Below are 27,154 nucleotides of genomic sequence, written 5' to 3' on the forward strand. Positions count from 1 at the left end.
ACAGGATTTCTTTCTTTTTTTCAGGCTGAATAATACTCCGCTGTATGTATCTTAATCAGCTGAGGCTGTCATAGCAAAATGCCATAGACTAGCTGGCTTAAGAAACAAAAATTTATTTCCTCACAGTTCTAGAGGCTGGAACTCCAAGGTCAAGGTGCCAGCAGATGGATTTCTAGTGAGGGCTCTCCTTTTGGCTTGCAGATGGCCACCTTCTCACTGTGTCCTCACGTGGCAGGGAGAAAGTGAGAGCAAGCTCTCCGGTGTTTCTTCTTCTATGGGCACTAATCCCACCAGGAAGGCCCACCTCCTGGCCTCATCTGAACCTAGTCACCTCCCAAAGGCCCTATCCCCAAATACCATGACATTGGAGGCTAGGGCTTCCACACATGAATTTGCGGGGACACTATTCAGTCCACAGCAGTAGGTACACACCACATTTTCTTTATCCATTCATCTATCAATGTCTTAGATTTCATTTTTATGTTAATTGTTATCCTAAATTTCCTATAGTATACAAGTAGTATGAATTCAGGTGCCACACATGTGGTTGATACAGCCCGAGAGTTTTGCTTTCTCAAAGGTGACACAGCAAGCCCCAAGACACACAGGACACTTCCTTGCTGTTGACTCCAAAGCAGTAAACAGAGTTTCTCATCTCCCTTCTCTGAACAGGAAGCTCTTTAAGGTTCTGGGCTTTATGCAAAGGTTCATTCCAGCTCCCCCAATTCTTACAGGCCTGAGGCCATAACTCTTGCCTCCTCAGCCCCAAACCCTATACCCTATATCCAGCTCCAAACTTCTACGGGCTGCCATAGCATTAGCTATTTTGAACCTATTCTCTCCTTTGTTCACACTCATATCTACAACACAGGATTGTTGTGAGAATTAAGTTATACAAGTCACATAAAGTTCCTGACATAAGGCCTGGCATACACTAGATACTCAATAAAGTAAGGCTATTTTTACTTGCAAATCCCAACTCAACCCAGTCTAGCCAATACTACTTCACCTTCCTCTTTAAAAAGTAATACAAATTTAAAACTGTGATATAAAACATTATGCACCTTGGACTACCCATACATTAAGATCTCCCCTTTCTCTTGAAAAAGACAGAAGAAAACATTTAGAAAAGAGAGATGTGCGATCAATTGCAAAGTCTGAACCCTAATGTCATTTTTATATGTGAGATACCCCATTATGAAACACTTACCTAGAAGGTTAGCTAATGTTCAAATTTAAATAAAATGCCTGAAACTCTCACCAACCTACCACACACACATACTCATATATGCAGCTATTAGCTGTACCTACGTTAAATTTCCCAGTTGATCATAAACGGTACACATCTTAAATCAAACTTAAGTGGGCAATGTGTTGTAATGAATGTTGCTCGACCTCATTGCTAAACATGAAGCCACAGCTAGTGAGCCCAGCATGGCATCCGCTCCAGGGCATGTGCCAGCCAGTGCTTCAGCCCTCTCCTGGATTCCAGGGGTGGCTGGTTCATGTTCCATGTCTCAATTTCCCACTCAGTAGAAAGTACCATATAGCAGAACCCAGTGTCCTTCACACACAGCAACTGTGTCTTCAAAGAGCCAGAGGTCTCCCAGGCCTTCCAAACAGGGCGGCCCATCTAACAAGTCCCATTCTATAAAGCAAGGGCTCATTTTAACTGTGTCATCTCATAGAAAACAGCAATGGTTCCAATACAAGTGTAGTTGACTACAGAATAAATGGGAATCGAACTTGGGAAAAAAGCCAGGGGCAAATAATTTTGTGACTGAAACATACAGAGTACTAGAGATACCATCTCTGTTGCCTTTTCACATCCCTTGGAAAACTGTTTTTGCTCATGAATGAAAAAATTATGTTGCTTAACAAAGGAAGAAAGGAGGGGGGAAGTGAAGGGAGGAAGGGAGGGGGGAGGTAGGTAGGGAGGGAGGGAGGCAAGGGAAGGAAGGGGAGAAGAAGAGACATGGCTCACTCCCAAAAGCAGCAGACCCATGTGAGCCACGTGGCCACTGAGCTGGATGTGTACGAGCCCCTTTATTTATCATATCCTCTTGGAATGCTTTCAAAGCAAGAACATTAAGCATGTGTAATATCCAGAAGTGAAAACAGACCCATTTGACATTGCTCTGCAAGTTTCTGCCCTAAATTAGACAGTGAATCAGAAGGTTACATCTGCGGGTGGGTTGCAGAGAGAAAACAAAAAACCCTAGCACATGTGAGCACGTTGGAGGAAGATGGGAATCGAAGGCAAGCCTGTGTAAGGATCTTTTTTTCTCAAGTCAGGAAAGGCAGATCCAGGCGAGTCTTGTTTTACTGCAGTGCAGACAGCGACAATTCCAAACTGATAATGAAAGACCCTAAAATAGGCCTTATGTATCAGGCTGCCCCGTGTCCCTGGGAAAGAGCCATGTGTCAACTGGATGTCAACCCCAGCATTTTCTTACTGACCCACCTCCCTGACTTTTATCTCTGAGCATGCAGATAAGCACATATGACAGTCTCTAGAGATTATTTCTAAATATACCAACCCCTGTTTATACCAAAATGGGTTCCCTGACTGTCAGTTCTCCATGGGTGCAGGCAGACTCCCAAGAACAAGCCCTGGCACATCCGCTCCCAGGAGAAACCTGGGGCACAGCACAAGCCAGGACTCTGGGAACCTGGCTCCACTGTTCTACATCTGAGGTCGGGACAAGGACAAGTCCATGGCACTGACGCCACTTCTGTGAACATTCCTACCGCAGGTCAGGGCAGTATCCACAGGTTTGTTCTGCCAACCTATGGACTGCTACTTAAGCAATCAGGAAAGATCTCAAAAGCCCAGCAACAAAGCCTCCAAATTAGACAGGAAAAAACATAAACATTGCAAAGCATTTTAGAAGCCAGAGCTCAGAAAACAAGCTGCCTAAATTCAAATTCCAGCTCTCCCCATTCATTAGCTGTGTGACCTTAAGTAAATTAATTAGGCCCTGGGAACATCAGTTTTCTTCTCTGTAAAATGGGTTTCCATAAATGTAAAATTTTCTGTAAAGTGTAAAATGTAAGAGGTCCCCACCTCATCAATGGGAGGGGAAGATTAAACAAGATCGTGTATGGGACACACTTAGATTAGTGCCCACCAGGAGCTGATGAGCAGGGCCCCTGCCTGCACCCAGTGAGCGGCTGCCACCCCAGGAGTAAGGGCTCCATAAACAATGGCTATTTGTCTTCAGAATGGCCTCCCTATCATCCCTTGCAATCATCAAAGTCTCTGGCTGTAGAAACAAATCCAAATGGAGGCCTGGGCTAAGGAGAGTGGGGGTGAAAAGATGTTGGCTGTCATGACTCTAAACTGTTTATAACTGAAGGAATGCATTAAGACACTCACACTCAGGGAACTGATTTATGTTAAGTAAATGGCCCTACATCCCTCGGACGTCTCCACTGGAGCTCCCTCCACAGCCCAGTCATTTAAACATGGCTTGATCTGGGTCCCCATGTGGGTGTTGGCAGGTTGAAAGGCACTTCCAAAGCCAGCAGGCTCTAGAATGCCAAATATGGCCAAGCTCAGACCCCGCGAGGTGGACCACAGGGAGGCCCCCAACAGGTGCCAGAAGATGGGGAGGGGTGACTCAGATGGCATTAGCTGACAGCTTCAGGGTATGGATGGCTATGGGCCATTTTCATTTCCAAACAAAATTTTCCACCCCATAAACCCTAAAGTATTTTATCGAAGCAGGGGGGTCTAATTCATCCATTTGCTGCGGAAAGGGCAACATCTTCAGCAGGGAAGAGACAGCTATTTTGAGTCACGGCACTAACAGTCTCCTCCCCCTGAGAGGGCCTATCAATAACAGTACTCCCTGGATGGAAATTTCCATCTCCCAGAGGAGACCCCAGAGGAGTCGCAACAAGTTCATGGTACAAACGAAGAAGAGCAGGGCCAAGCCTGCACCTGCTCAGAGTTGCCATTCAACTTTCGGCAAGTCAGATCATCTCCGAGCCTCAGTTTCCCCACCTGTATGCTGGAAACAAATCTGTCATGGGGTCAAGTAAACAATGCAATGAGACAACACGCGTGAGATGTTTTGAAAAATCCTTAGAATGAAGGTGCAGTAAAACTATAAAGAATTATTTACTGACTCCTTCAGGAAAGCTAGACCAGAAATTAGAAACTCTCAAATTAATTTACCTTTAAAAATATGTCTGATTTACCAACCTAGCTGAATAAAAAGGGAAGAATATAATTTTTAATGGGTGGATGTTTTCTCCTACATTATCCTAACACATACTTCAACAGATTTTTTTTTTCATTGAATTGGGTATTTGTTTGATGGCGATGATTGAATCAACTTGCTATATAAAATACAACCTAAGCACCTCTCTGACTCTATGAGGAATGACCAGAATTGCAGTGGTGCCGCTTGCCTTCACTCCTGCCTAGGCCTGTGGCAGACATCACTAATCCATCACTGAACACTTTCCCCTAGGAGCTTAGGCAATGGTTCAGGATCCTTTCAACACAACACTCCAGGTGGCCATAACCAGTCCTGGATCCACAAAGGATCTGAAACCTATTTGTCATCTTAGATTTCTCCTTTGCCGGATTTAACTGGAAGTCATAGGCTCGGCAAAATCATCCACAGAACGATTTCCATCTTACTAATTCCTCCTGAACTTATTTGCTGATGCCTGAAATTCTTGGAAAGGAGACAAAGTCTTTCATTTCACAATTAGAGAAAAGGCTGAACATGAAAATACTTCAGAGGGAAGACAAAATGACTTAAATTTATACAAAAATGTAAATAGTTGATTCCAGCCTCCCTCTGAGCAGGTTCCAGGTGGCTCTGCTCCTGTGGGACTTTCAGCTGCATCCTAAAGACCATTCTCCTCCCACCTGTGCTGTCTCCTGGCAAAGTTGGCCTGGAGGGCCAGCCCAGCTCCTCCAAGACACAGCCAGCACTGCGTTGCCAGGATGAGCAAGGACAGTGCAGCAAGGGCCCTTTCTGTGTGGTCACGTTTCAACAGAGGGAAGGAGAGATACAAGGGAAAAGCCCTAGATCCCTGAGGGTGAAGTGAGAACGTTCCACAGCAATGGAAGGGCACAGAAGGGTAAGATGACAACCAAAGACAAACTTCAATGACATAGAGATAGCCACTCAACCTCACAAAATATCATGTTTCATCCTGTATTTGACCCCCTTATACCAAAAGCTGCTGATCTGTTGGACCACGTTTTTTTAAACACTTGGTCCTTGATGGGACCAGGGCATCTGCCTGTGCACTGGAGCTCCATGGAAAATAGAGCAAGACTTTCAGAGCTGAAAGATTCACTCACTTCTCAAATAAGTGTGGTTTAACAATGGCCCGTGTTGCCACCACTGAGAATGTGTGATGCACTTCCAGCCAGTGGCCCCACTGTCAGCTCTAGCACAGCAGATGCCCATCTGTTTTATTCATCAACGTGTCTATCACTGTGTCCGTCCAGTATCTAGCAGACACTTAATACATGGCTATCAAAATTGGTTACGCTTATTTATGCCCTCTGCCAATGGCTATTACAGTGCCAAGCTCACAGTAAGCACACATTTAACATGGATTGATTGATTGTTGATTGACAGTCTCCCGTCTTTGGTTCCCTAAATGAAGGCAGTAGAATGAGTTAGCCTAATATACCTGACATATACCCAATACACCTAACCTAATTTACCTAATAGATACCTAATGTACCAAAAATATATTTTAATGTAGATCTAATGTATACCTCATATACCAAATTATATACCAAAACACTGAAAAGGAGAAACCATGGACTAACATCTTGAAAGTTTAAAACACTCCGTACATAAGTAAGTTCCATCGAACAGACTAGAAATCATTAGGTGCCATGAATAGGAGGCAATAAAGGAGGTAAACTATTAAATATTATCTTGTCAGGCTGGGTGCAGTGGCTCACACCTGTAATCCTAGCATTTTGGGAGGCCGAGGCAGGCGGATTGCCTGAGCTCAGGAGTTTGAGACCAGCCAGGGCAACACGGTGAAACCCCGTCTCTACTAAAATACAAAAAAATTAGCCAGGCATGGTGGCATGTGCCTGTAGTCCCAGCTACTCAGGAGGCTGAGGCAGGAGAACTGCTTGAACCCGGAAGGCAGAGGTTGTAGTGAGCTGAGATAGCATCACTGCACTCCAGCCTGGGCGACAGAGAGAGACTCTGTCTCCAAATATATATATATATATATAATCTTGTTGCATAAATTTGAAGAGTTTCCCCTTACAAATATAGTTTTATTAAATGTCTGATTCAAGAGAGAATTATTTAACAAGCCAAGCAGAGGTATATTTATTATAACCCCTTTCCGGTAAATACACAAATACTTTCAAAGCATGTCCACATCCATTATCTCATTTGTCTTCACAACATCCTTGTGATGGTAGTAGAAGTATTATTAGTGGACTATAAAACACAGGTTCAAATTTCCAGTTCTAGCAATATGGCAGGCCATGCTTAGAGCACCAAGGTATAGAGAATTCATGCACATATTGTGAATTCATTCGCAATGGAAATTATAAAGGGAAAAAGATACTCTATGAAAAAACTAAAATATTTGAAAAAGTAGAACTTCTAGGAATAAAATGTCATTGAAATTGCAAATGCATTTAAAGGCTAAGCAGCAGATACAAATGAGGGGGAAACTGGTGAACTGGAAAGCAAAGCAGAAGAAATAATCCAGAATGTAGCAGAGGATAGACAACAAAATATAGAATATGAAAGAACATTTAAAAGAAAGAGCAAAATAAGGAAGATCAATACATGTTTTAATAATAGAGTTCCAGAGGAATAAAATAGAGTGACTAGGGGAGAGATAATATTTGAAAAGATCGTGAGGCTAGGAGCAGTAGTAACGCATGCCTATAATCCCAGCACTTTAAGAAGCCGAGGTGGTATCATCATTGGAGCTTAGGAGTGCAAGATCAGCCTCGGCAACATAGCAAGACCTCATCTCATCTCTACTAAAAATGAAACAATTAGCTGGGCATGGTGCTGCACATCTGTAGTCCCAGCTACTCAGGAGGCTGAGGTGGGAGGATTGCTAAAGCCTGGGAAGTCAAGGCTGCAGTGAGCCAAGATTGTGCCACTGTACTCAAGCCTGGGCAACAGAGTGAGATCCTATCAAAAGGAAAGGGAAGCAAAGGGAAGAAGGGAAGAAGGAAGGAAGGAAGGAAGGAAGGAAGGAAGGAAGGAAGGAAGGAGAGAGAGAGAGAAGGAAGGAAGGGAGGAAGGAAGGAAGGAAGGAAGGAAGGAAGGAGAAGGAAGGAGAAGGAAGGAAGGAAGGAAGGAAGGAAGGAAGGAGAGAGAGAAGGAAGGAAGGAAGGAAGGAGAAGGAAGGAAGGAGAGGGAGAGAGGGAGGGAGGGAGGGAGGGAAAGAAAGAAAGAAAGAAAGAAAGAAAGAAAGAAAGAAAGAAAGAGAGAGAGAGAAAGAAAGGGAAAGGAAAGGAAAGGAAAGGTAAGGGAAGGAAAGGAAAGGAAAGGAAAGGAAAGGAAAGGAAAGGAAAGGAAAGGAAAGGAAAGGAAAGACTCTTTAAGCATTTGAGTCTATACTATAATGTCCCAGTGCAGTCAATAGTACATAAAGGACCAGACACAAAGTTTTCTCCTGCCATATTTCTATCAATCCCTTTGAAATACTCAAGTAACAGTCATTATAAGTAGGGTTACAAGAATAAATAGATTCATAAGGTAGGAAGGTCAGATGCAGAATCCTAGACATGGGAAAATTAAATGGTTCGAACAAAATGCCAACGTGACAGGTAACAATACATCTAAAACATAAATTCCTGCTCCCAGATATGACTGTATCTTATGACCACATGCTGTCTTCCAGGGGTTACAAGGTCAGTCACACTGCTCTCTCCTCCTCTCTGCTTCTTCTTTTCTCTCTGATGCACATGAATGCACATCCACACACGTACATGCGCACCCCCCACACACAAGTCAAATAACGCATAAGGGTTTGGTCCCAAAGTGTTAGAGGAACCTTTCCATAAGGTTCCATCTTTGGTTTAAATTTTCTGTTCATTTCCTTCTGGGCCTGAAAGATGTAGGTTGATGGCCCTGATTGCCATTTTATCCTCTCCCTTTCAGACAGACCCAGGAAAAATCATTAGGAGGGGTGCTAGCTGTGCCAGTCTGAGGGCCAAGGATGCATGGGACTGCAGGCTGTGATGTCTACAGGTCTCTGAAGAAGAGCTGAGTCCACTTCTCAGGATAGCAGCCCATTCCATGGATTCCCCCAACTCAAGGGCATTCTTCTTCTGGTCATTTTCTTCCTCAAAATTTTCTTTTCTCCTTCATTTTATTAAAGCCAAGTCAGCTGGGCGCGGTGGCTCAAGCCTGTAATCCCAGCACCTTGGGAGGCCAAGGCAGGCGGACCACGAGGTCAAGAGATCGAGACCATCCTGGCTAACATGGTGAAACCCCGTCTCTACTAAAAATACAAAAAAAATAGCCAGGCGTGGTGGCGGGCGCCTATAGTCCCAGCTACTCGGGAGGCCGAGGCAGGAGAATGGCGTGAACCTAGGAGGCGGAGCTTGCAGTGAGCTGAGATCGGGCCACTGCACTCCAGTCTGGGCGACAGTGCGAGACTCTGTCTCAAAAAAAAAAAAGAAAAAAAAAAGCCGGGTCAAACTCCAATGAAATGCAGAGGACCAGTTGTCTGAGTATGGCAGCAGCTGGAACTGCGGAACCCTGTCCATCTGGACTTTGCGTTCATTCCCCAACTGATATCCTCAGAGGAAAACATTGCATTCTGCCTAAGTTTCACTGGAGTGGAAAAAAGGAAAAATCCCAAAGCCTTTTGTTGCCCAGACCCAGCAAGAGATCAAGCTGGGGTCAGCGCTGCCCTTGAGGTTCATCAGAATAAGGCCAAACTCTGCAAGTAGGTTTCCAGATGAGGCCAGACGGGGTGAGATGGTGGCCACAGGGCCTGCCATGCCAACTCCCACGAAGGCTGTCATAACACACTGTTTCTAGGCAAGGCACACAGAAGACTAGTGCTACTTCCCTAGCCAAAAATGGAAGAACAAAGGCAAGGACTTGGGGCCGCTGGACCGTCTATGCATTTCACCATGAGGAGCTAGTACTCCAAACATCACGCAAATTGGCGTCTATGAGAAGTCAACAACTGTGCCTCTTTTGGGAACAATGCCAACATATAAGAATGGATGCGGGGGCTCTGGCCACTGCACAGAATTTGAGTGAGGTGCAAAAGCCCAGCCTCCTCAACTCAGAGACACTAGGTCTTTGCAGCTACCACCTCTCTGCCCGCCTCTGCCTGCTACTCACAACCCCCGCAACCAGACCCCTCCCAACCACAGTCCTCTGCATATGTGACAGGGACTGGGGCAGGGTCTGGGGGGTACCTCCTGGTCATTTGCACCTTCCTACACCAAGGGTAAGCTCAGAGCCACTCAGCAGAGCATATTTCCATGGCATTCAAGGAGTGTTATTGTCCTTGGCACCAAATACATCCTTTCAAGAAACATTCAGGATATCATTTTTCTTGATTACAGGGAAATCAAGGCATTGCAAAGCTCAATGGGATCCAACCAGAGGCTTTCCAGTGGTTTGCAACATTTTTCTTGTGGGATTATAACAGGGGAGAGGATGAAGAAAAAAATAATAAAATGTTCTGTTCTCAGGAATTTGATATTCTGATATAATTATAAGGATATAAAATCGCAGGGCCTAACACTCCACAAAGGCTAACTGGTTCTCCAGAGAGCCAATATCATAGGCTGCGAAGCTGGGCTTGGTTTGGATGCAGGGGCATATGGAGAGACACGGGTGGGAACAGCATGAAGGTAAGTATTCTCCAGGTGAGTGCGCTGAGGTTGGCACTTGTGGTCTCGATTGCCCCATCACTCCTCCTTTCTACCGTTGCGCCCTGACTGAGGTTAACAGTGCAGGTTCCTTGTCCTTGATGCCCAAGACAGCCTGTGGGAAGCCTGGTGTCTGACGTCCACCTCCACCAGTCCTCACATCCCCTGCTTCCTTCCATCCACGTCACAAAAGTGACCTCAGGGCTCCACACCATGAGCTCTCTCTCCGCTTTGGTGTCAGCACCCAGAAGACCCTCTGGAGGACAAACTGTGAAACCAGTAAAGTTTGTCTTCATGTGCCTGCCCTTACACACAGGTACAGGCACACACACACACACACACACACACACACACACACACACACACGTGCATCCTAGTCCACAGTCCTAAGCCCACATCCTTAAACTGCCACCATCTCTACCACCCAGGCTTTTGCCATCTTCTTCCTGTTATGCTCCCCAAAGAAAGCCCACCTGGCCCTTTGTGCATCCACTCAGAGCTCAAGGGGCCCACTGGCTATTCTGGTGACTAATCCACCTGGAATGGAGGCAGGCTGGGGGATTCAGACTCCCTGACTCCCACTAAAATGATGCATCCTGGTTCCTGCATCCCATTGGCCACCTTGATTCTCCCACACCAGCTCGAGCTTGGCACGCCTCCTTACAGAGCTAGAACCCTTTGCCCCCAGACCTAGTCAGCAGCTGTCTCACTTTGCCAAACTCACTTCTGGGGAAGCTTTCTCTAGGAATGCCAATCACTCCTGGCCCCTAACTCATGCTTCCAGACGACGGCCAGTGCCTCTGGGACCTGGGCACCCTTGTGAATTTCTTTGGGTGTCTCATAGTGTTTCCCACTGACTGTTCCCTCTTCTGGTCTCCTCAAGCTCTCAGGCCCCACTCCAGCTGCCTCATCCTTCCCAGGATTCAGCACCCCTGCCTGAGGCCCCTCCTGTCCTCCTTTCCAGCTCCCCCCATGCCCCTCTACATTTCCTCATCCCTTGCTTGACTGCATGTCTGCCTCTAAAGACAGAGTGCTACCTCCTTTGCTGGGGTTGAGCCTTCCACTCCCATCCCCAACGCCACTGCCTACTGCCTTCTTCCCAATCTGCTCCCCTCTCTTGCATTTCCGATCTCTCATGTGCCAACAAATCCCTCCCCTCTCCTTTTATTCACAGCCAAAATTTTTGAAAGAGTGGTCCCCACGTGCTGCCCCTGCTTCACAACCACCATGCCACAGCACTGCACAGTTCGGCTGGACAACACTCACTCTGAACCCACTCTCCAGCCCAGTCATTCAATCCAGCGGGCTTCTCAGTTCCCATCTTCCCTTTCACGACTCCATTCAGCAATGACGGCCTCCTAGAAATGCTCTCCTGCCTTGATCCCCGACACCCTGCAATAGCAAGGCTCTCCCCTGCCTCCCTGACTATTCTGTCATTGTCTCCTCCATTTTACCCTCCTCCTGTCTGTCTTCAGCTCTCCATCGTTCCTTCACTCTGCTCTCTCTCTCCCTAATGGCTCCGTCTCCACAGCTTCAAATAGCACCTTCTTAGACAGAACTCTAATTCTGCATGCACACTAGGCATCTTCTACTTGCCTCCAAATACAACCTCTACCCTTCCCATCCAGATCACGGCACAGGGCTCCCTTGTCTCTGGCTTTCTGCTGGGAAAATCACTCCTGCCCTCTCTTGCCTGGACAGTGGCAACAGCCTCAGAACTGCCCCTCTACCTGCAGCCTCAACTCCCCTACCTTATCCTGTAGCCTGCTTCCTGGAAGAGCAGCTCTGAGTACACCCTGTCTCCACTTATACACTTTAAACGGCCCTCCATTGCCTACCAAATGCCATGCAAACTCTTCAGCCCAATACAGGGTGCTCCAGGCATTATCCCCTTCCTGCCATTCCAACTTTCTCTCCCACTTCTTCCCCCTGCAAAACCTTGCTCCAGCCAAACTCAACTCACTACTCCTTTGAAATCCAATGCACATCCCTGTGAATACATTACAGGCCATCCCATCCTTTCTGTTGGGACTGTGCACCTCTCTTCTCCACCCCATTTCCGTCCACCCTTCAAGGGTCAGCTCAGTCACAACCTCCATATAACACTTCCTTCATTTATTCCATCTTTCCATATCACCCTTCTTCTTTAAATCTGTGAGCCTTTATCTTTATATCCTTGTAACATCAAGCATGTTCTGCCTTTTATTACAGTTGTGGGTGTCTGTGTGTCTAGGCATAAATCTTACCTCCTAGTAGAATAGATACTTCCCTTAAAGGAAGGGATAGTTGAGGGCTGTAACCTTGAAGATACCCTTGAATCCAGAGATCCTATAAGCAAACTGCCTTGCAGATAGCAGATGCTCAATAACTTTTTGTTAATGACTAACCATTCCTATTCTGGAAAAAAAAAAAACACTAGAATTGTTTTCATCACAACTGGCATGAGACATTTCATTTTCAGAGATATTTCACAGTCAATTTATCCTAGAAAAGGCTTCTTATCTCCTGGTTTTTCAGACAGCTGGGCATAGGTCAAAATTTTTGCCTTTTAAATAATTTAAAAAACAGAGGCACAAGATCCTATTCACGACAGATCAAATATGAGCTCTGAGTCACTGAAATCCACTCGGATGTGGAGCTCGAATCCCCAGGATGTCTCAGGCAGCCAGATATTGGCAACAGAAGCTTCCACCTTGGAGAAATGCTGTGCAACATTCCAGCTCTGCACAGTGGCCCAGAGGCACCTGTGAGCAGGGCCAGTGAGGGGGTGTGAGGGCAGAGCCCAAAGGAGAGGAATTTACTAATAGTCGGTTGGATTAAATTAAGTACATTGGCCTTCAAAGTGCAAAGTCTTCTGAGCTTCACATGCCTCCGTGACCCTGTGCGCTTTTTTGTCCATACCCAGGTCTCTGATTAATGGGTTCAGCCGAGGCATCAATGTGTGTGTTTGTTTCTTCCTCAGATTAGCAGAGTTCAACATGCTAAGACAGAAATGCAGCCGATGATACTATCACTCTTAGGTAAAATGATTACCAAGAAAATACCCATCCCAAGATTGGAAAGAGGCTTCCAGAGTCATTTCACTGGGGCATCAATCCACAGCTAAGAGCCTACCATGTGCTGCTGTTTCCCCTGGCTGTCTACCCTTGCTTGCTTCCTTCTCTCCTTCCTCCTTTCCCGATTTTCTCCCCGGACTGTTTACCTTTCTTCTCACATTTTTGCCTCTCTTGCCTAGACTTTAGATGTGTGAGGAGCAGGTGAGAGCCCTGGGAAGCTGCTTTTCCCCCACTTAATCAGTCGTGCCTGGGGCAGGGCAGGCAGCACCTGGCCAGCACAGAGCACAGAGCTGCTTCCCCCGCACAGTCCAGGGAGGACTCGGCCCAGCAACACATGAGGGGAGCCACCCTCTCCCACAGTCCTCAGGCTTATCAGGCCCACATCTCTAGCCACAGACATGGGTGCTCCTGGACTAGACACACAGGCAGAGGGAGAGACAGAGACAGACTAAATAGCCTTGTCTTGCCAAACACCAATTTCCTGTTGAGTTACAAAGCCAGGTCAGCAATGAGGTGAAAGCTGAACTGGATATAGAGACACTGGTTTTTTTGTTTTGTTTTTTTGAACAGAGGCAGTATCGGTCACTCCTCATCAAAAGGCAGCTGTCAGATTGTGAAATACCAATTAAAGTCAAATTTCTGGTATAGGAACTGGGAGCCCAGAGTAAATACCAAACCCTCACTACTGATACAGTAGGATTTCCTAATGCTGTAGTTTCATCCACGTGGGCTTCAAACTTGGGGCACTGTCCAAGGAAGTGGACTCTTAAAGCTAAAAAGTCATATTGCAGGGCCAGCAATTCCACTCCTAGGTAAACCCAAAATAACTAAAAATGGATTCAAATTGATACCTGAATACTGGTGTTCATTGCAGCACCATTCACAATAGCCAAAAGGTGAAAACCCAAGTGTCCATCAACAGAAGAATGGATAAGCAAAATGTGGCATGTGCTTTCAATGAAATACTATTCAGCCATAAAAAAGAGCGAAGTCCTGACACATGGCACAACGTGGATGAACCTTGAAGACATTATGCTAAGATACTTTTGAAAAATGCTAAAACCACTTTTTTGTATAATTGAGAGAAAATGCTTAATCCCACCTCCAAATGACAGCCAGCTCCCTAACTAATTTCACATGCTTCCTTTTAATGTCATCATTTATCATGTAGATTGTCATGACCTATCTAGGTCTGAAATTTGTGAGATATGTTGCCAACAGTCAGACTACACAGCAAACTCCAACTGCAGAATTATTATTGCTGTTGGCCGGGCACAGTGGCTCATGCCTGTAATCCCAGCACTTTGGGAGGCCAAGTGGGTGGATCAAGAGGTCAGGAGATCAAGACCATCCTGGCCAACATGGTGAAATCCCATCTCTACTAAAAATACAAAAATTAGCCAGGCGTGGTGGTTCGTGCCTGTAGTCCCAGCTACTCAGGAGACTGAGGCAGGAGAATCGCTTGAACCAGGGAGTCAGAGGTTGCAGTGAGCCAAGATCATGCCACTGCACTCCAGCCTGGTGACAGAGCAAGACTACGCCTCTCAAAAAAAAAAAAAAAAAAAAAAAAAAAAAGGAATTATTATTGCTGTCAATAACACATGAAAATCCATAGAGATAAAAGTAAATTCATGGTTGCCAAGGGCTAGAGAGAGAGGGGAATGAAAAATGACTACCAATGGGTAAAGGGTATTTTTAGGGGGGGTGATGAAAATATTGGGGAAGTAGGTAGACCACTGAATCGTACACATCCAAAGGGTAAATTTCACGGTATGTGAATTATACCTCAACAAAGCTGCTCTTTCAAAATAAATAAATAAATAAATAATGCTTGAAGTCTGGAGAGCTCAGCTTACAGGGACGGTCCCCGGGACTCACGGGAATCTCGTTCGAGAATGGAGAGTGTCTATTTTCCAGGAGGGAGTGACTGAGAAAATATTCCAAGAATGGGTGGTGAAGCAAGGCCATGCCACAAACCGGTCCCCCGAGAGACAAGGTGTACTGACCTAGGTGGTCTGTGAAGGCCTATGAGGAGATCTGAAGAAGCAAGGAGGGCCCTGGCAGAAACCCTGGGAACAAGGGGAACGCCAGAGGATGGGACCAGGAAGGGAGGTGGGGTACCAGGACCATGTACAGCCATCAATTAAGAACAAGGATTCCAGCTCTGAGCTTCCACAAGGCAAATCTAAGCCAGGTTCCAGAAGGCGAGGACAAGGTCATTTTCCCAGGATAGAGGGATAGTGGGTTCCTCTTTCTACTCTTCTCCATGGGGAGAAGTAACAGAAAGAACAAATGTTTTGAAACTCCAACAGACCTGAATTTAATTCCCAGCCCCAACACTGTCTGGGTGGCTGTGGCCACATTGCTTAAGACTTTGGTCCTCAGTTTCCTTATCCAAAAAATATAATTAAAACCCACGTAGTAGGATTACTGTAAGGATAAAACATATTAAGCACATGAAGCACCAAGAACATTGCCTAACACATGCTAGGCATTCAATAAATGGTGGCTATTACTCTTGCTCTATTTTAAAATTATAAAAAGGTAGATGTTATACCTCAATATAGCTTTTTTTCTTTAGATAAAAATTAAAACATATATGGCTCCACAGATCACAGGACCAGAGCTGGGGGTAGAGCAAGGTGCAAACAAATGCGAACGTTTCCCAGCACACTTTTTGATGATGGGATTATTTGTGCTTTGGGAAACCAAAACTAATCCTGTCACTCAAGACTGTCATGTTAAAGCCCTTTCCTATTTTGATCAGTGTCTTAGGGAGCTGCACAGAACTGTCCCCTCTATCTCCAAACCTGCAACACTTTGGCTATGAAAAATAAATAAGTTTATTTTCCAAACCCAAAGTTTACTTTTGAAGCAAAGTTTTATTTTCCAGCCGGTCCTCCTGTACTGGGAAGTTGTGTTCAGGTTTGGGGAATTCACGTTCAAAAGTGAGGAGACATTGGTTGCCCAGGTGGTGTTCTTCCTGCCCTCAATGGCCCTATTTTCAGGCCATCGAAGGACTTCCAGCCAGCGTGGCTTTGGACTTGAGGCCGAAGGCAGGCAGCCATGTGTGGTGGCAGTGAGGGGACAGCAGCATGGCAGGTGGATGGCTGCCAGGCGTCGGGTACCCTGCATCCCCATGTCCTCACCCTCAGCTTGGAAACAGCAGCAGTGCACGTGGCTCCACTGTCCTGGGAGCCTACTGGCCACAGGCTCCTAGACTCTCTGGAGGGCAAAATACCAGGCCCATCTCCATCAATGGTTCACTTCCTCCTTGATTATTCTGGTATCAGCCAGATCACCTCAGACTCTGGTTTCTCTTTGTTTTACATTTTCACCTTTAAAATACTGAATAATGTCAGCCCTTCCACAACACCTCCAAAGTTGTCTGAAATGCTGTGAATGTTACTTCATGGCGTTGCTTTTCCAAACTCTGGTGCTCTGCTCTCTGATGGGGACAATAAGAGTAGCTGATGTTTGAACAGTGATATACACTCATTCTCCCATTTGGATCCTCACAGCTGCTCTGCAAAGTGACTTGGCTAAGGATTATTATCTCCACTTTACAGACAAAAAAAAAAAAAGGGATTTGATTCCTTCTGAACTCTCAGAGAAAGTGATCAAGTCAAAGAATGTGACCCAAGACCCAAGTCATTTCTCTAGCCTACAGCCTTATTTATTCTTTAGCTATTTACTTTGTTACTTTTGTTAATGTCTTTGAAAGGTTTTAGCCCAACATAGATTATTTTGGAAGAAAGAAAGGAATATAAATGACCGAACATGACACAATGGTTATAAAGTAAATAGAGCTTAATTGAGTAATCAAGTCAACATTTCTGCCCACAGGCAATATGGAGAAGAACATTCATTTACTGTCTAGATTTTGGCTTGGTTCTCTAAAAGACAGGAGACAAGATTATTTTATTTTCCTTTTAGCTAGGTTCAAGCAAGCAACACCAAGTGTAGCCGAGTGTATTAAAAGAAACCCCTGTTGGCAAATTGGCAGCTTGAATATTTCATGAAATTATCACAACACTATGTTCTGAAATGATGGCTTCCTCCAGGGAACTCAAAAGCCACATCTCTAAGCACGAGCCTGGCTCATGCCTCCGTCTTCAAGCTAGACCAAGTCAGCCTCAGAGGCCTTCCAGTTTCTCAGAGATGACTTGAAAGAATACGAAACAAGTCAGCCAATGAACACTTCAAGGAAGATGGGAATGTCAGAGGCAGGTCCTAGTGATTCTCTTTCCATGGGCTGGGAATGTCTCCTGGGAGTAGGCCGGGGGTCCTAGGAGACCAACCCTGACATGGGAGCAGAAAGACACCCTTGGTCGCCCAGCTCAGGTGGAGTCTGTGGCACCTGTCTCACAGTCTCTACCCTGGGGCTGATCTGTATGTCTGTACCCCAGCTACTGGTAATGCCAGCTGGTCCATGAAGAATCCTAGCAGCTCACCAGGGAAGTCCCACAGCACAGCCTGGCTTCCTATCCCCATCCCACTCTCGCAAAGGGGCTGAAATGAGCCTAGATTGGGGCCGAGAGGAAGTGAGCAAATAAAAAAGGCTTAAAGGCAGATCTGTTTGCAGACAAAATCGTGATCTGAATTTTGCAGGAGTTTCTTGTGGACATGTATGAACTTCTACTCTGTAGTCTAAGAAAGTATTTTTAAACCTTTCCAATGATAGATTTCCCCCACCCCACCCTTTCAACTCCATTCCTAAATCTAACATCGCAGAAATTATTTTAAGGCAGTACAAAGGTGGAGGCAGGGGGAGGAAGAATAGAGAGGCTGAGAGATCTATCAAGCAAAATTTAGCCAGAAGCACTAACGATGCTCTCTCAGGGGGCCAGCACCAAGTGTGGTAAAGGCAGGAGGATAAAGAGACTGAAGACCTTGTATTTAGTTATATCCCTGCCTCAGTGAACCTTTAGGGGCCTCTGTTTTCTCAACTGGAAATGAGGATTGTCTCTAGGGTTCCTTTACCCATAAAATGTCCCGATCCTAGAAAGTAAATTCCCAAAGAGACATTATATTTGTTCTATGTTTGACAAACCCTTTAATGAACCAGAGTCTAGCCCCCTGCCCCCTATACACACAGGGTATAGCACAAGAAGCCCATTTTAAAGTGAAGGTGTTTTGGAGAGAACTGTTTTGTGGGGTTTTGGGGAGCGGAGGGGCTGAGAGGTTTGGGTTTCTTGCCACTTAACCCCCGCTTTCCTCACCCTCTGCTTCAGCCAGATGAACCCTTCCTCTAGTTCCCTCGGCTTCCGGGGAAGGAAGGGTCTGTTTTCAACCTCTGTCTGACTCCTGAGCTCCAGCCCCAAACTTCTCTCCTACAGTCCATGCAATCCCTACTTAAATTCAGTTCAGCTCCACAAAGAGTAACTGACTACCCTGACGACCTTGTTCCCCAAACCCTCCCAGGGACCCTAGTGGGTCGGGGCTCCTCTGGCTTCCCCTCATCTTCTGCACCTCAGCTCTCGGAGGCTCCAGCCATCTCGCAGCTCTGCTTTTCTGTAGGGTCATCCTGGGCTCCCCGTCTCCCAGCTGGGGTCCTGCCCACACGGTACACACAGCTAGCACTGAAGCAAGGTTCTCCAGGGACCCGCGCGGGTCCTGCCTGAATTCAGCAGGGGAAAGGGGGCAGTAGAGAATGCATCCACTTCCCTTCCTGCCATGATAAACAGCTGCCTCCAGGGGTGCCTCAACTATGGAAGCCAAGAGGGTCTGCCCACCTGCTCCAGGCCCGTGTCTACATGGGCTCAGGAAAGCCTGGTCTTGGGCAAATCAGCACCCATCTAGGAATGAAAACACAGAGAAGAGCTCTTCTGGAGCACCCAGGTTTCGGTTCAAATGATGGCATCATTATTTCAGCCTTCCATTTTGCTTTTTCTGCTGTAGGTTCAGTTTAAGCCTACACACCCGGCTTTGAAATGGCACCGAAAAACATTCCATTCCATTTTCCCTGAGGGATCCTGTCACTTTTACTTGTTTTACGTGGTATCTAACGTTGAGGTACATGTAAACAGGTGTTTACTAAATTATTTTAATAATGACAGCCATGGCTCAGAGTGTTATTTCATTATCAGAATGTTTAGCACTTCTGTCACTAAATAGTTAGCACCTGATACGTTGCAAAACAATTCCCCATGCCTTTTTTTTTTAACCACTCTTCTGTCCTCCTCCACAGTGCCCAACATTAACCTAGGCAACTGTGAGGATGGAATCTAGAAACAGACAAAATCGGTGTGATTATTTTGTTAATTAGGCTTGTTGTTAAGTCTCCAGGTGCTTCGCAGTCTATCAGCTTTCTGTAGTCCATATTGGAAAATAAAATTGTCTGCTGAATTTGAATGCTCAGCACTGATTTCAGGGTCCCGGCAAGGAAGAGGTGAGATGACACCGGCTGACCTGTACCTCCTACAGAACAAACAGCTGCTGTATCAGGCGGGAGGAATTACTGTAAAAGGAAGAAAGTGCTGCCAGCCACTCACCCCTTCTTTACACAGTGCCAAGGGCTCCTCAGACCTCATGGAACTTGCCACGCAACTAAGAAAACCGAATGAAGAAAGGAATAGAAAAGAAAACGCCAGGTGCTGGAAAACATCACTGGAAATTAGAACAAATCTCAGTTACTTCCTAACCTGGGTCTCCTGAGCTTTTCTGCCATTACCCAGCAGGAGACCCAGGCAGACTCATAAACGCAAATCAACTGTGAAGTGCACCCAATTGTTTTTGTGTTCTTTTCCCTATTAAAGTTAGGAAAATGTCCTCCTGCCTTTGGCTGGCAAGCCCTGTGACTGCACAGGTTTGGGTTCCCAGATCCCATGCTTCATTCAGGTCACCCCATGCTCCACTGGGCTTGGGCACCACCGGGCCCTCTGGTTACTAAACCATCAGTGAAAAATCAGGAAGAAAATTAACATCCGGCCATACCAAGTTCAGCGATTCACCCAGAAGGCTCCCTCCAGGCTCAGCGGGATGCTGTTTGTGCTGGAAGGAAACAGACGTCTGTGGGAAGAGCCTGCGATGGACTGGGTGGGCTGCAAAGGAGTTTTCATCACAGCAGGGTGGAGAGGTCACTGTGGGACCTGGGTCCCTCAGTGATGCCGCGAGGGCCTCCAGTGTGTGCGGTGGCACGGAGACACACTGGTCTTTTGGGTTACCTGTGCCAGGGCAGGTGTGGGCCTGATGGAAGCAGCACAGCCCCAACAGGTCACAAGCTCTAAACTCCCCCTATGCCTTTCATCACCAGCCAGACCCTGAAGCCCCTTTCCTGACTCCTAAGCCCTGTGGCGCCACCTACTGGAAGAGGCAGAAGCCACATCTACTGCAGGTCTGGCCAGGTCGCATTCATTCATTCACGCAGACATTTATTTGTTCAGCCTTGCATCAAGGCCCTGGACTGAGCAGCCGCCTGTACTAGGAAGCAGGGATCCAAAGATGAGCAGGGCCTCGAAATCTCCACTCAGTATGCTCCTTGGATCCCTTTGGTAGGTCTTACAGAAGAACCCAACTCAAGCAGTTTTAGTTGAAGAAAAAATTGAAGAGTCCTTGGTCATTGCCAAGACTGAGAAATGGTCCCAGGGGGCTAATGGCTCATCATTTCATTTACAAAGCACTGTGCCTGCAGCACGTACCTGTAAGAACAAGTCTCCCTTTACTATGAAGAAGAAATGTTTACAGTCTTAGGAGACTGCGTTATCAATACTCCTCTCTCAACACCCCAGGTCCCTGAAGGGCATTAACCTCTCGTGTGATCTATTTAAAATAGCTTTTCCTTATTCCATGTGTGTATATACACACACACACAGTTAAATACCGTTAGGGTGTATTCTATAGAAATAATGAAAAATTGACTCTTTTTAATATATTCTGTCATATCTAAAACACTAAAAAGTACCTGACCAATAGCAGGAATAATATGCTGAACTCCAAAGCCCCTTTCCTCCAGTTTCCTCCATGCAGGATCAAGAAAAAGCAAAGCTAATGCCACAGCTTTCTTTAACCTGCTCAAGCTGATGTGCGAGCAACGTTGTTCTCTGACCATTTGTAAAGAAAGTTAACTGTGATCATTATTAATATTACCTTATTACAGCGATTCTTATTCTGCTGCATCGCTAAGTAGTTAAAAGAAAAGCACAGTGTGTCTTGCACTCCCAGAACACATGTTTCTCCCCTCTGCCTTGTCTCTAGCAGATAAGGGACATTCTGGTGTTTTATTTGTTCAATGGTTGACTATTAAGACACTCATTTGCTAGCTGGAGCCTGCAATGGAAAATCAGCCCAGAAAAGTGGGAGGCTGGCACAGGCCCAGAGCACACAGGGCACCAGAGGCGAGGCAAGGCTTGAGTGTGCCACCCCAGCCTGAAACCCAGGGTCAGAAGCTGGTCCTTCAATGAACTTCCAGGCTGTTCCCAGGCGCTGACCTCCAGTCTCCAGTTCGACCCTCAAAACACACACACACACACACACACTCACACACTCACACATGCACACACTCCACAGAAAAGGTGAGGGAACAAGGACTGGTGCATTCCATGTCTCGGAGCATGTCGGGAAGAGAGGAATGCACAGCCCCCGCCACTGACAACTTTTTTGGTTCTCGACTCTTTGTTTCGTCACCATTACTGATCTTCTGAGGCAGTCCTAGACTCCTGTCTCCTGAAACTCTAACCCCTATTATGGCTCACCCGCCCCCTTTAGTGATTAGCCACAGCAACCTCTTCCTTGTCAATATTCATCCTCTTCTAGGTCTGCCCTTCCCGCCTCCACCACCCTCCTCCCCTCTCCTACCCCACAAACCTGGGCAATGCCAACCAACTGAAGAAGAGAAGATGGAGAGTAGAGGGGGGACAGGGATCTTGGTGCTCTTCCACCTGGGAACCGCATCTAGAAATGGAGGCAAAACTGCTCCCATGAATTATATAATCACTGCAGCTTCAAGGGAGAGAACTGGAATTCAGGTTGCCATAGTGTTTGCTGGCATGTTGCTGGAAAGGTAGAGCTCTCAGCCACTGGCTCCCTTGCTCCCTTCCCCTCTACCTTTCTCAGGAACCTCTCTGGGGTTGGCACTCCTACTTTTAATGTCTGCTCCCAGCACACAGCGGGGAGATGCTGAGAGGCAAAGGGGCAAAAGAAAACAACCACAGTAAGGAAATGGGTTCATTAGGGGTTTATCCTGCGCTAAGAGGAGACCTTGTAAACTAGTTAAGATTATCATCCTGTGAATAATGTGAATAATCATTATTATTACCACAGTACATTGCCATTGACAGTGATACTTCGGGCAGTACTACAGAGCTCTCCTCTTCAATGCTGCTTAGACTGAGGAAGTGGGTAAAGCACGCAGTCTCAGAACCTGGAGGGGAGTCATCTTGCATCCCCACTCTTCACAAACACCACTTTCTTTTGTGTCTCCCTCCCTCCTAAACCATTCACTACCCCATCAGCTACAGAAGGGAGAGGGGATCAGGTGAGGGATGGGGTCACCAGTAGAGAAATCCAAACATGGATACTGCCCTTGTGACCCCAAAGCTCTGGCTCACCCTAGAACCCACGACCCTTGACAAGATTCTTTCTTCCAAAGGAGGCCACAATCCCCATGCTGCCACCCATGCTGGAAAGCAGAGAAGACTGGCCCCAAAATCCGTTTCAGGATAGATGGAGACCAGGCAGGCTGGCTGGCAGCTTCTGGCTCTAAAGAGTGAAGGCCGTGTCCCCAAAAGGTGGAGCTGGGAGCAAACAGAGGGGAAAAGCTGGACAAAAAGACCTGGAGACAGACAACTCCTTCCACCAAGCTGGTCTTCAGAGGATCACTGGGAAGAACCCAGGGAAGGAACAGAGGCCAGCAGTGACAGACAGGCTTTCAGGGGAAGAGAAGAGGAAGAGTGCAAACAGGGAGGCTCTGGGAACTGGGAGAGAAAAAGGGGAGACTACACCCAAAGAGACAGAGAGAGCAGTGGCGAGAAGAAAGAGATGTCATGCCTGGAGGTTGCCAGAAAGCCCCCCGGGACCACCCTGTCTGCACCCCCCGGCAAAAAAACCTTAAATGCTGAGCAACGTCAAAGAAAATAACTTGTTAATATGGGGGGAGAGCGGTGAGGGAGAAAGTTTCCAGGAAGTAGGGAGTTACCTGACTGCCTTTCACCATCACAGGGGGAGCTGGTGACACTTGCGGCCAGGGATGGAGATGCTCAGAAAACACTGGACAATAGTATGGAGCCGCGTGAGCCAGGCACACCCTTTCATGATCTCCTTCAAACACGAAACAGCAAAGCCCACACACCGCCCGGCTCCTCGCCGCTTCCATCCTCAGGTGCTAGCCCACATGTGGGTGCGAATGAGAACACACGCGGCGTGGGCGCGCTCGGGGTCAACGGCAGTGGAGAGGTGGGTGGGTGTAGGTGAGCGGCGGAGGAGGGAGGGAGAGAGGAAGAAGGGGACCTACGGAGGGGGAACCAGAGGGGCGCGCTGGGGCTCACATCTGCACCGCCGCCCCCACCTGCCACCTGGAGCGCGCCGCCCAGGGCAGGGGCGCCTGGACGAGAGTGGACGCCGGGCAGCGCTAGGGCGCCCCAGGGACGGCCGTGGGCGCCGGGCTCTGCCGGCGCAGGGTGCGCGCGCGCGCTCCCAGCCGCGCCCCGAGCCGGGCGAGGGACCCCGGGCCTCTGGGCTCCGCGGCGCCGGCGCCCTCTGCCCCCCGCGCGGCTGGCCAGGCAGCCGGGCTCTCCAGGCGAACGCGAGAAAGCGAGGCGGCGGCAGCCACTTGGGGAACTTTTCCCCCCTCGCCTGGAATTTCATAGGAAACACATGCTCTGGAGAAGCTGGGGCCCGGAGGGGGAGGGGCGGGAATTTTCCGCTCCGTCTCGCGCGGCGGTTCGGGCCCCGGTCCCGCCGGGCTCCCGGGCGCTCCGACGAGGCGGAGGCGCCCCTCGCGGACGCGGCCCCGGGCCACTCCGCAGGGACCGGCCCCGGGGCCGCGGGGAGCGCAGGAACCCGGTGGGAAAGGCAGGGAGCCCCGGCGAGGCGGCGGGGTCCAGCCTTACCTTGGTGGTTTTCCTCTGGAATGTACATCCTCGTATTCTCATTGACCATGGACCAAAAATGGTTTTAAAAGGAGGAGCAGCCACGAAGAGGAAGCAATGTGAAAACACCCCCCAGCGGGTCTGGATTAATCCCTCCTCCGAGGCCGGCGGCTTTCGTGCAAGATTCGAGGAAGCCGTGGTCTGCAGCGTTTCTTCTTCCCTGCCGACGATTACCTGATTCCCATTATGGCATCAAACCCCAAAAACTGCTCCTTTCCACTACTGCCTCCTCGAGTGAAACTGTAATGCATCCTCAGTACATCCGGGCCCCTTCCAAGAATTGAGCACCGCACCTCTGGCGGCTACACCATTTGAAAAAATAAATCGGGAGAGGCAGGGCGAGAAGAGGCGGAAAGGAGGGGCGGGGGGCGCGCGGGGCCCGCCTGGGCCGGCAGGGGTCGAGGCGCCTCTGCCCACTCCCAGCGAGTCCTCCTGAGGCCCCTGCCCGGCTCTCTGCTGTCAAAGGGAGCCGGCAACTCCTGGGCGCGGAGGCAGGAAGAGCCGCCGCCGCCGCTCCGGGCCCGCCGCGCCGCGCCGAGCGCTGCTCTGGCAGGAGCTGTTTCTGCAGAGGCAGCGAGAGGGAGACACCGGGCGCGCGAGAGCGCCGCGCTCACTCCCCCCGGCCCAGCCCCGCCGCGCCCGCGCCCGCCCCTGCCCGCGCCGCCCGCCTGCCCGGCGCGCCGGAGGCAGACGCGCTGAACGCTTCCAGATGTGGCGGCGGCGGCGCGCAGGGAGCCGGGCGCACGGCGCGGGGCGCACGGCGGCGGACTGGAGCCCGAAGTTGGGCCCCCTCTCGGCGCCCGCGGCAGCGCCTCCCGAGCGAGCCCTCGGCCCGCATGACGTCAAAGGGAGCGGGCCCCGGCTGCCGGCGGGCGAGGGGCGGCGTGAGGAGCCCCCGGGGAGGCTGGGTAGCGCGGAGGACCCGGGAGCCCGCCGCGGTGGCCGCGGTGGCCGCGGCGCGGACACACCCCCTCGCGCCCCGCCGGCGGCGTCGCGCCCCCCGCGCCGGCCCGCAGCCCCCCGCCCGCGTTCTCCCCTCCGCTGCGGCGGCGCGTCCCTGCTGGGCCGGCCACGCCGGGAAGGCCTCTGTGAGCGGAATTCCAAGGAGGAGGAATACAATTTGCCCAACTACCAGAGTCTCGTTTCGGATCGGGCCACTGAACAAAACGGCAAAATGAGCCATGATTCTGTGATTCTGTTTGATCAATTATAATCAGAGCGGTTGTAGAAGTGACAGATAGAGGAGGGGAGGGGAAGCGGGAGGGGCAGCGAGGCGGAGCCTGGTAGGCGAGGCAGCGGTGCCCAGATGTCTGAACAGATTCCTAGACCCAGGTTTGCTAATTCCTTGGAGGCAGCCGAGCACGTGTTCTACTAGGATATCCTTACCTGCTTCTCTTAATTATGTCTGCAACTCCGGCAGGAATCTATCCAGCACCTCTCCTTCCCGGAGAAGCAAACACTCTCTCCATCACTCCCCGCAACCACAGCAAGTTCCACGGCACCCCCTGCAGGACCGGGCTCCCCTCCAGTGGGGCTTCGTGATCCCTTTCAGGGGGGCCTACAACTCCCTCTTGGGGAAAACCTCTACCTGCCTCCACATAAGACCTCCTCGCCTCCACATCCACCTTCATTCCCTGGGTGACCCTAACCATTCCCGTGGCTTTCAGCAGCTGTCTATATCAAATGTCTATCTCCAGCCCAGACCTCTCTCCTGAATTCCAGACTACAGCCGACTCCCTCTAATAGACATCTCAAGCCTAATACATCCGAACACTGGATTCCTGATCTCTTCAAAGCCTGCTCCTCCTCACACAGCCTTCCCCATCGCAGTCGATGACAATCCCACACTTCTAGTTGCTCAGATCAAAATCCTGGAGTCACTCTTGACTCCTTCCTCTCATCATTCCACGTCTAGTCCATCAGGAGATCCTGCTGGCCCTACCTTCAGGTGAATCCAGAACCTGACCACTTCTCAGTTCTTGCACTGCCACCACCTGGGGCTGAGCCATCATCCTTCACCCAGGTTTCTCCTGTGGCTGACCCCCCTGGCCTACCTTCCCTCTCCCCTCTGGTATTTTCTCAATACAACTGTCGGAGTAACCCATTTAAAACATCACATCCCAGCACTCTTCTGCTCAAAACCCTCCATGGTTACCCATTTCACTTAGTAAAAGCCATGGTCCTTGTGGTGACCTACAGGAATGGCCGAGTACAAATTCCCTTACATCATCTCCTACTGCTGCCCCCCTCACTCGGGATACACTAGCCTGCTGGCTGGGCCCCAGACACTCCAGGAATGACCCCCCCAACACACATGCACATCGTAAGCCCTTTGCTCTAGCTATTCCCACCGCCTGAAACACAAACTCCCTCGGCTTCTTCAAGGCTTTCCGCAAATCTCACCTGTTCAATGAGGCTCACCAGGACCTCATCCTGATTCCGTACCGACGGACCCCCACAGTGCTCCCTGTCTCCCCTTACTCTTACTGAATCCCTGTGTAACATACTATATAGTTTACTTATTCATTAACTTTATTGCTTATTGTCTGTATCCCCCCACTAAAATGTAACCCCCATGAAGGCAGGTGTCTCATCTATTTTGTTCACCAGTGCCTAGAGCAGTATCTGGCAGATAGTAAGTACATAATATGTGTTGAATGAATGAGTGAGTGCCTGAGATACTTTCAGGAGTGTTGCAATTCCCCCTATGAAAATGCATCTGTCCGTCCCTTGATCTCTGAAACCTTGCCACTCTTGTTTCCTTCCTTTGCCCAGTGGTTCTGGCCCCAGTGTAAAATGCGAGTGCCCCTGGGAGAGGTATTAAGCTGTATCAGTCATCTTCATTCTAATGTGAAGAGCGATCTGAATTTTGTTGGTTACAAGAGAAATCTGGCCTCTTTGCCATTCTGGTGTGTTCACACTCAATTTTCAACTTAATAGAGAAAATTAGAAATGACACAAATTCAAATATTTTGCATTTACTTTAGGATGCATTATAGGCCTGTGTTTCAGAGGCTGCTGTAGCTGATAATTTGTTTAAATGAATAGTAAAATAGTAAAATTAGTTTGCATCCCCTTTACACACAAGTGCAGGAATAATAATAGTAGCTAACACTACTGAGTGCTCTGTGCCAGGCATT

The 27,154-nt window shown here is 48.5% G+C and overlaps 1 protein-coding gene across 3 annotated transcripts in view; it reads right to left on the minus strand.

Moving 5' to 3' along the window:
* Positions 1 to 24,629, minus strand: part of CACNA1C (calcium voltage-gated channel subunit alpha1 C) — a 636,647-nt gene extending 612,018 nt beyond the window's left edge. For all 3 annotated transcript variants that reach the window (XM_030804511.1, XM_030804510.1, XM_030804512.1), the window contains exon 1: positions 23,976 to 24,629. In XM_030804511.1, the coding sequence (XP_030660371.1) occupies positions 23,976 to 24,024 (49 nt within the window). In that variant the 5' untranslated portion in view covers positions 24,025 to 24,629. The remainder of the gene's footprint in view (positions 1 to 23,975) is intronic.
* Positions 24,630 to 27,154: the final 2,525 nt, after the last annotated feature.

The sequence above is a fragment of the Nomascus leucogenys genome, chromosome 23, assembly GCF_006542625.1.
Source record: "Nomascus leucogenys isolate Asia chromosome 23, Asia_NLE_v1, whole genome shotgun sequence".
Lineage (NCBI taxonomy): Eukaryota > Metazoa > Chordata > Mammalia > Primates > Hylobatidae > Nomascus > Nomascus leucogenys.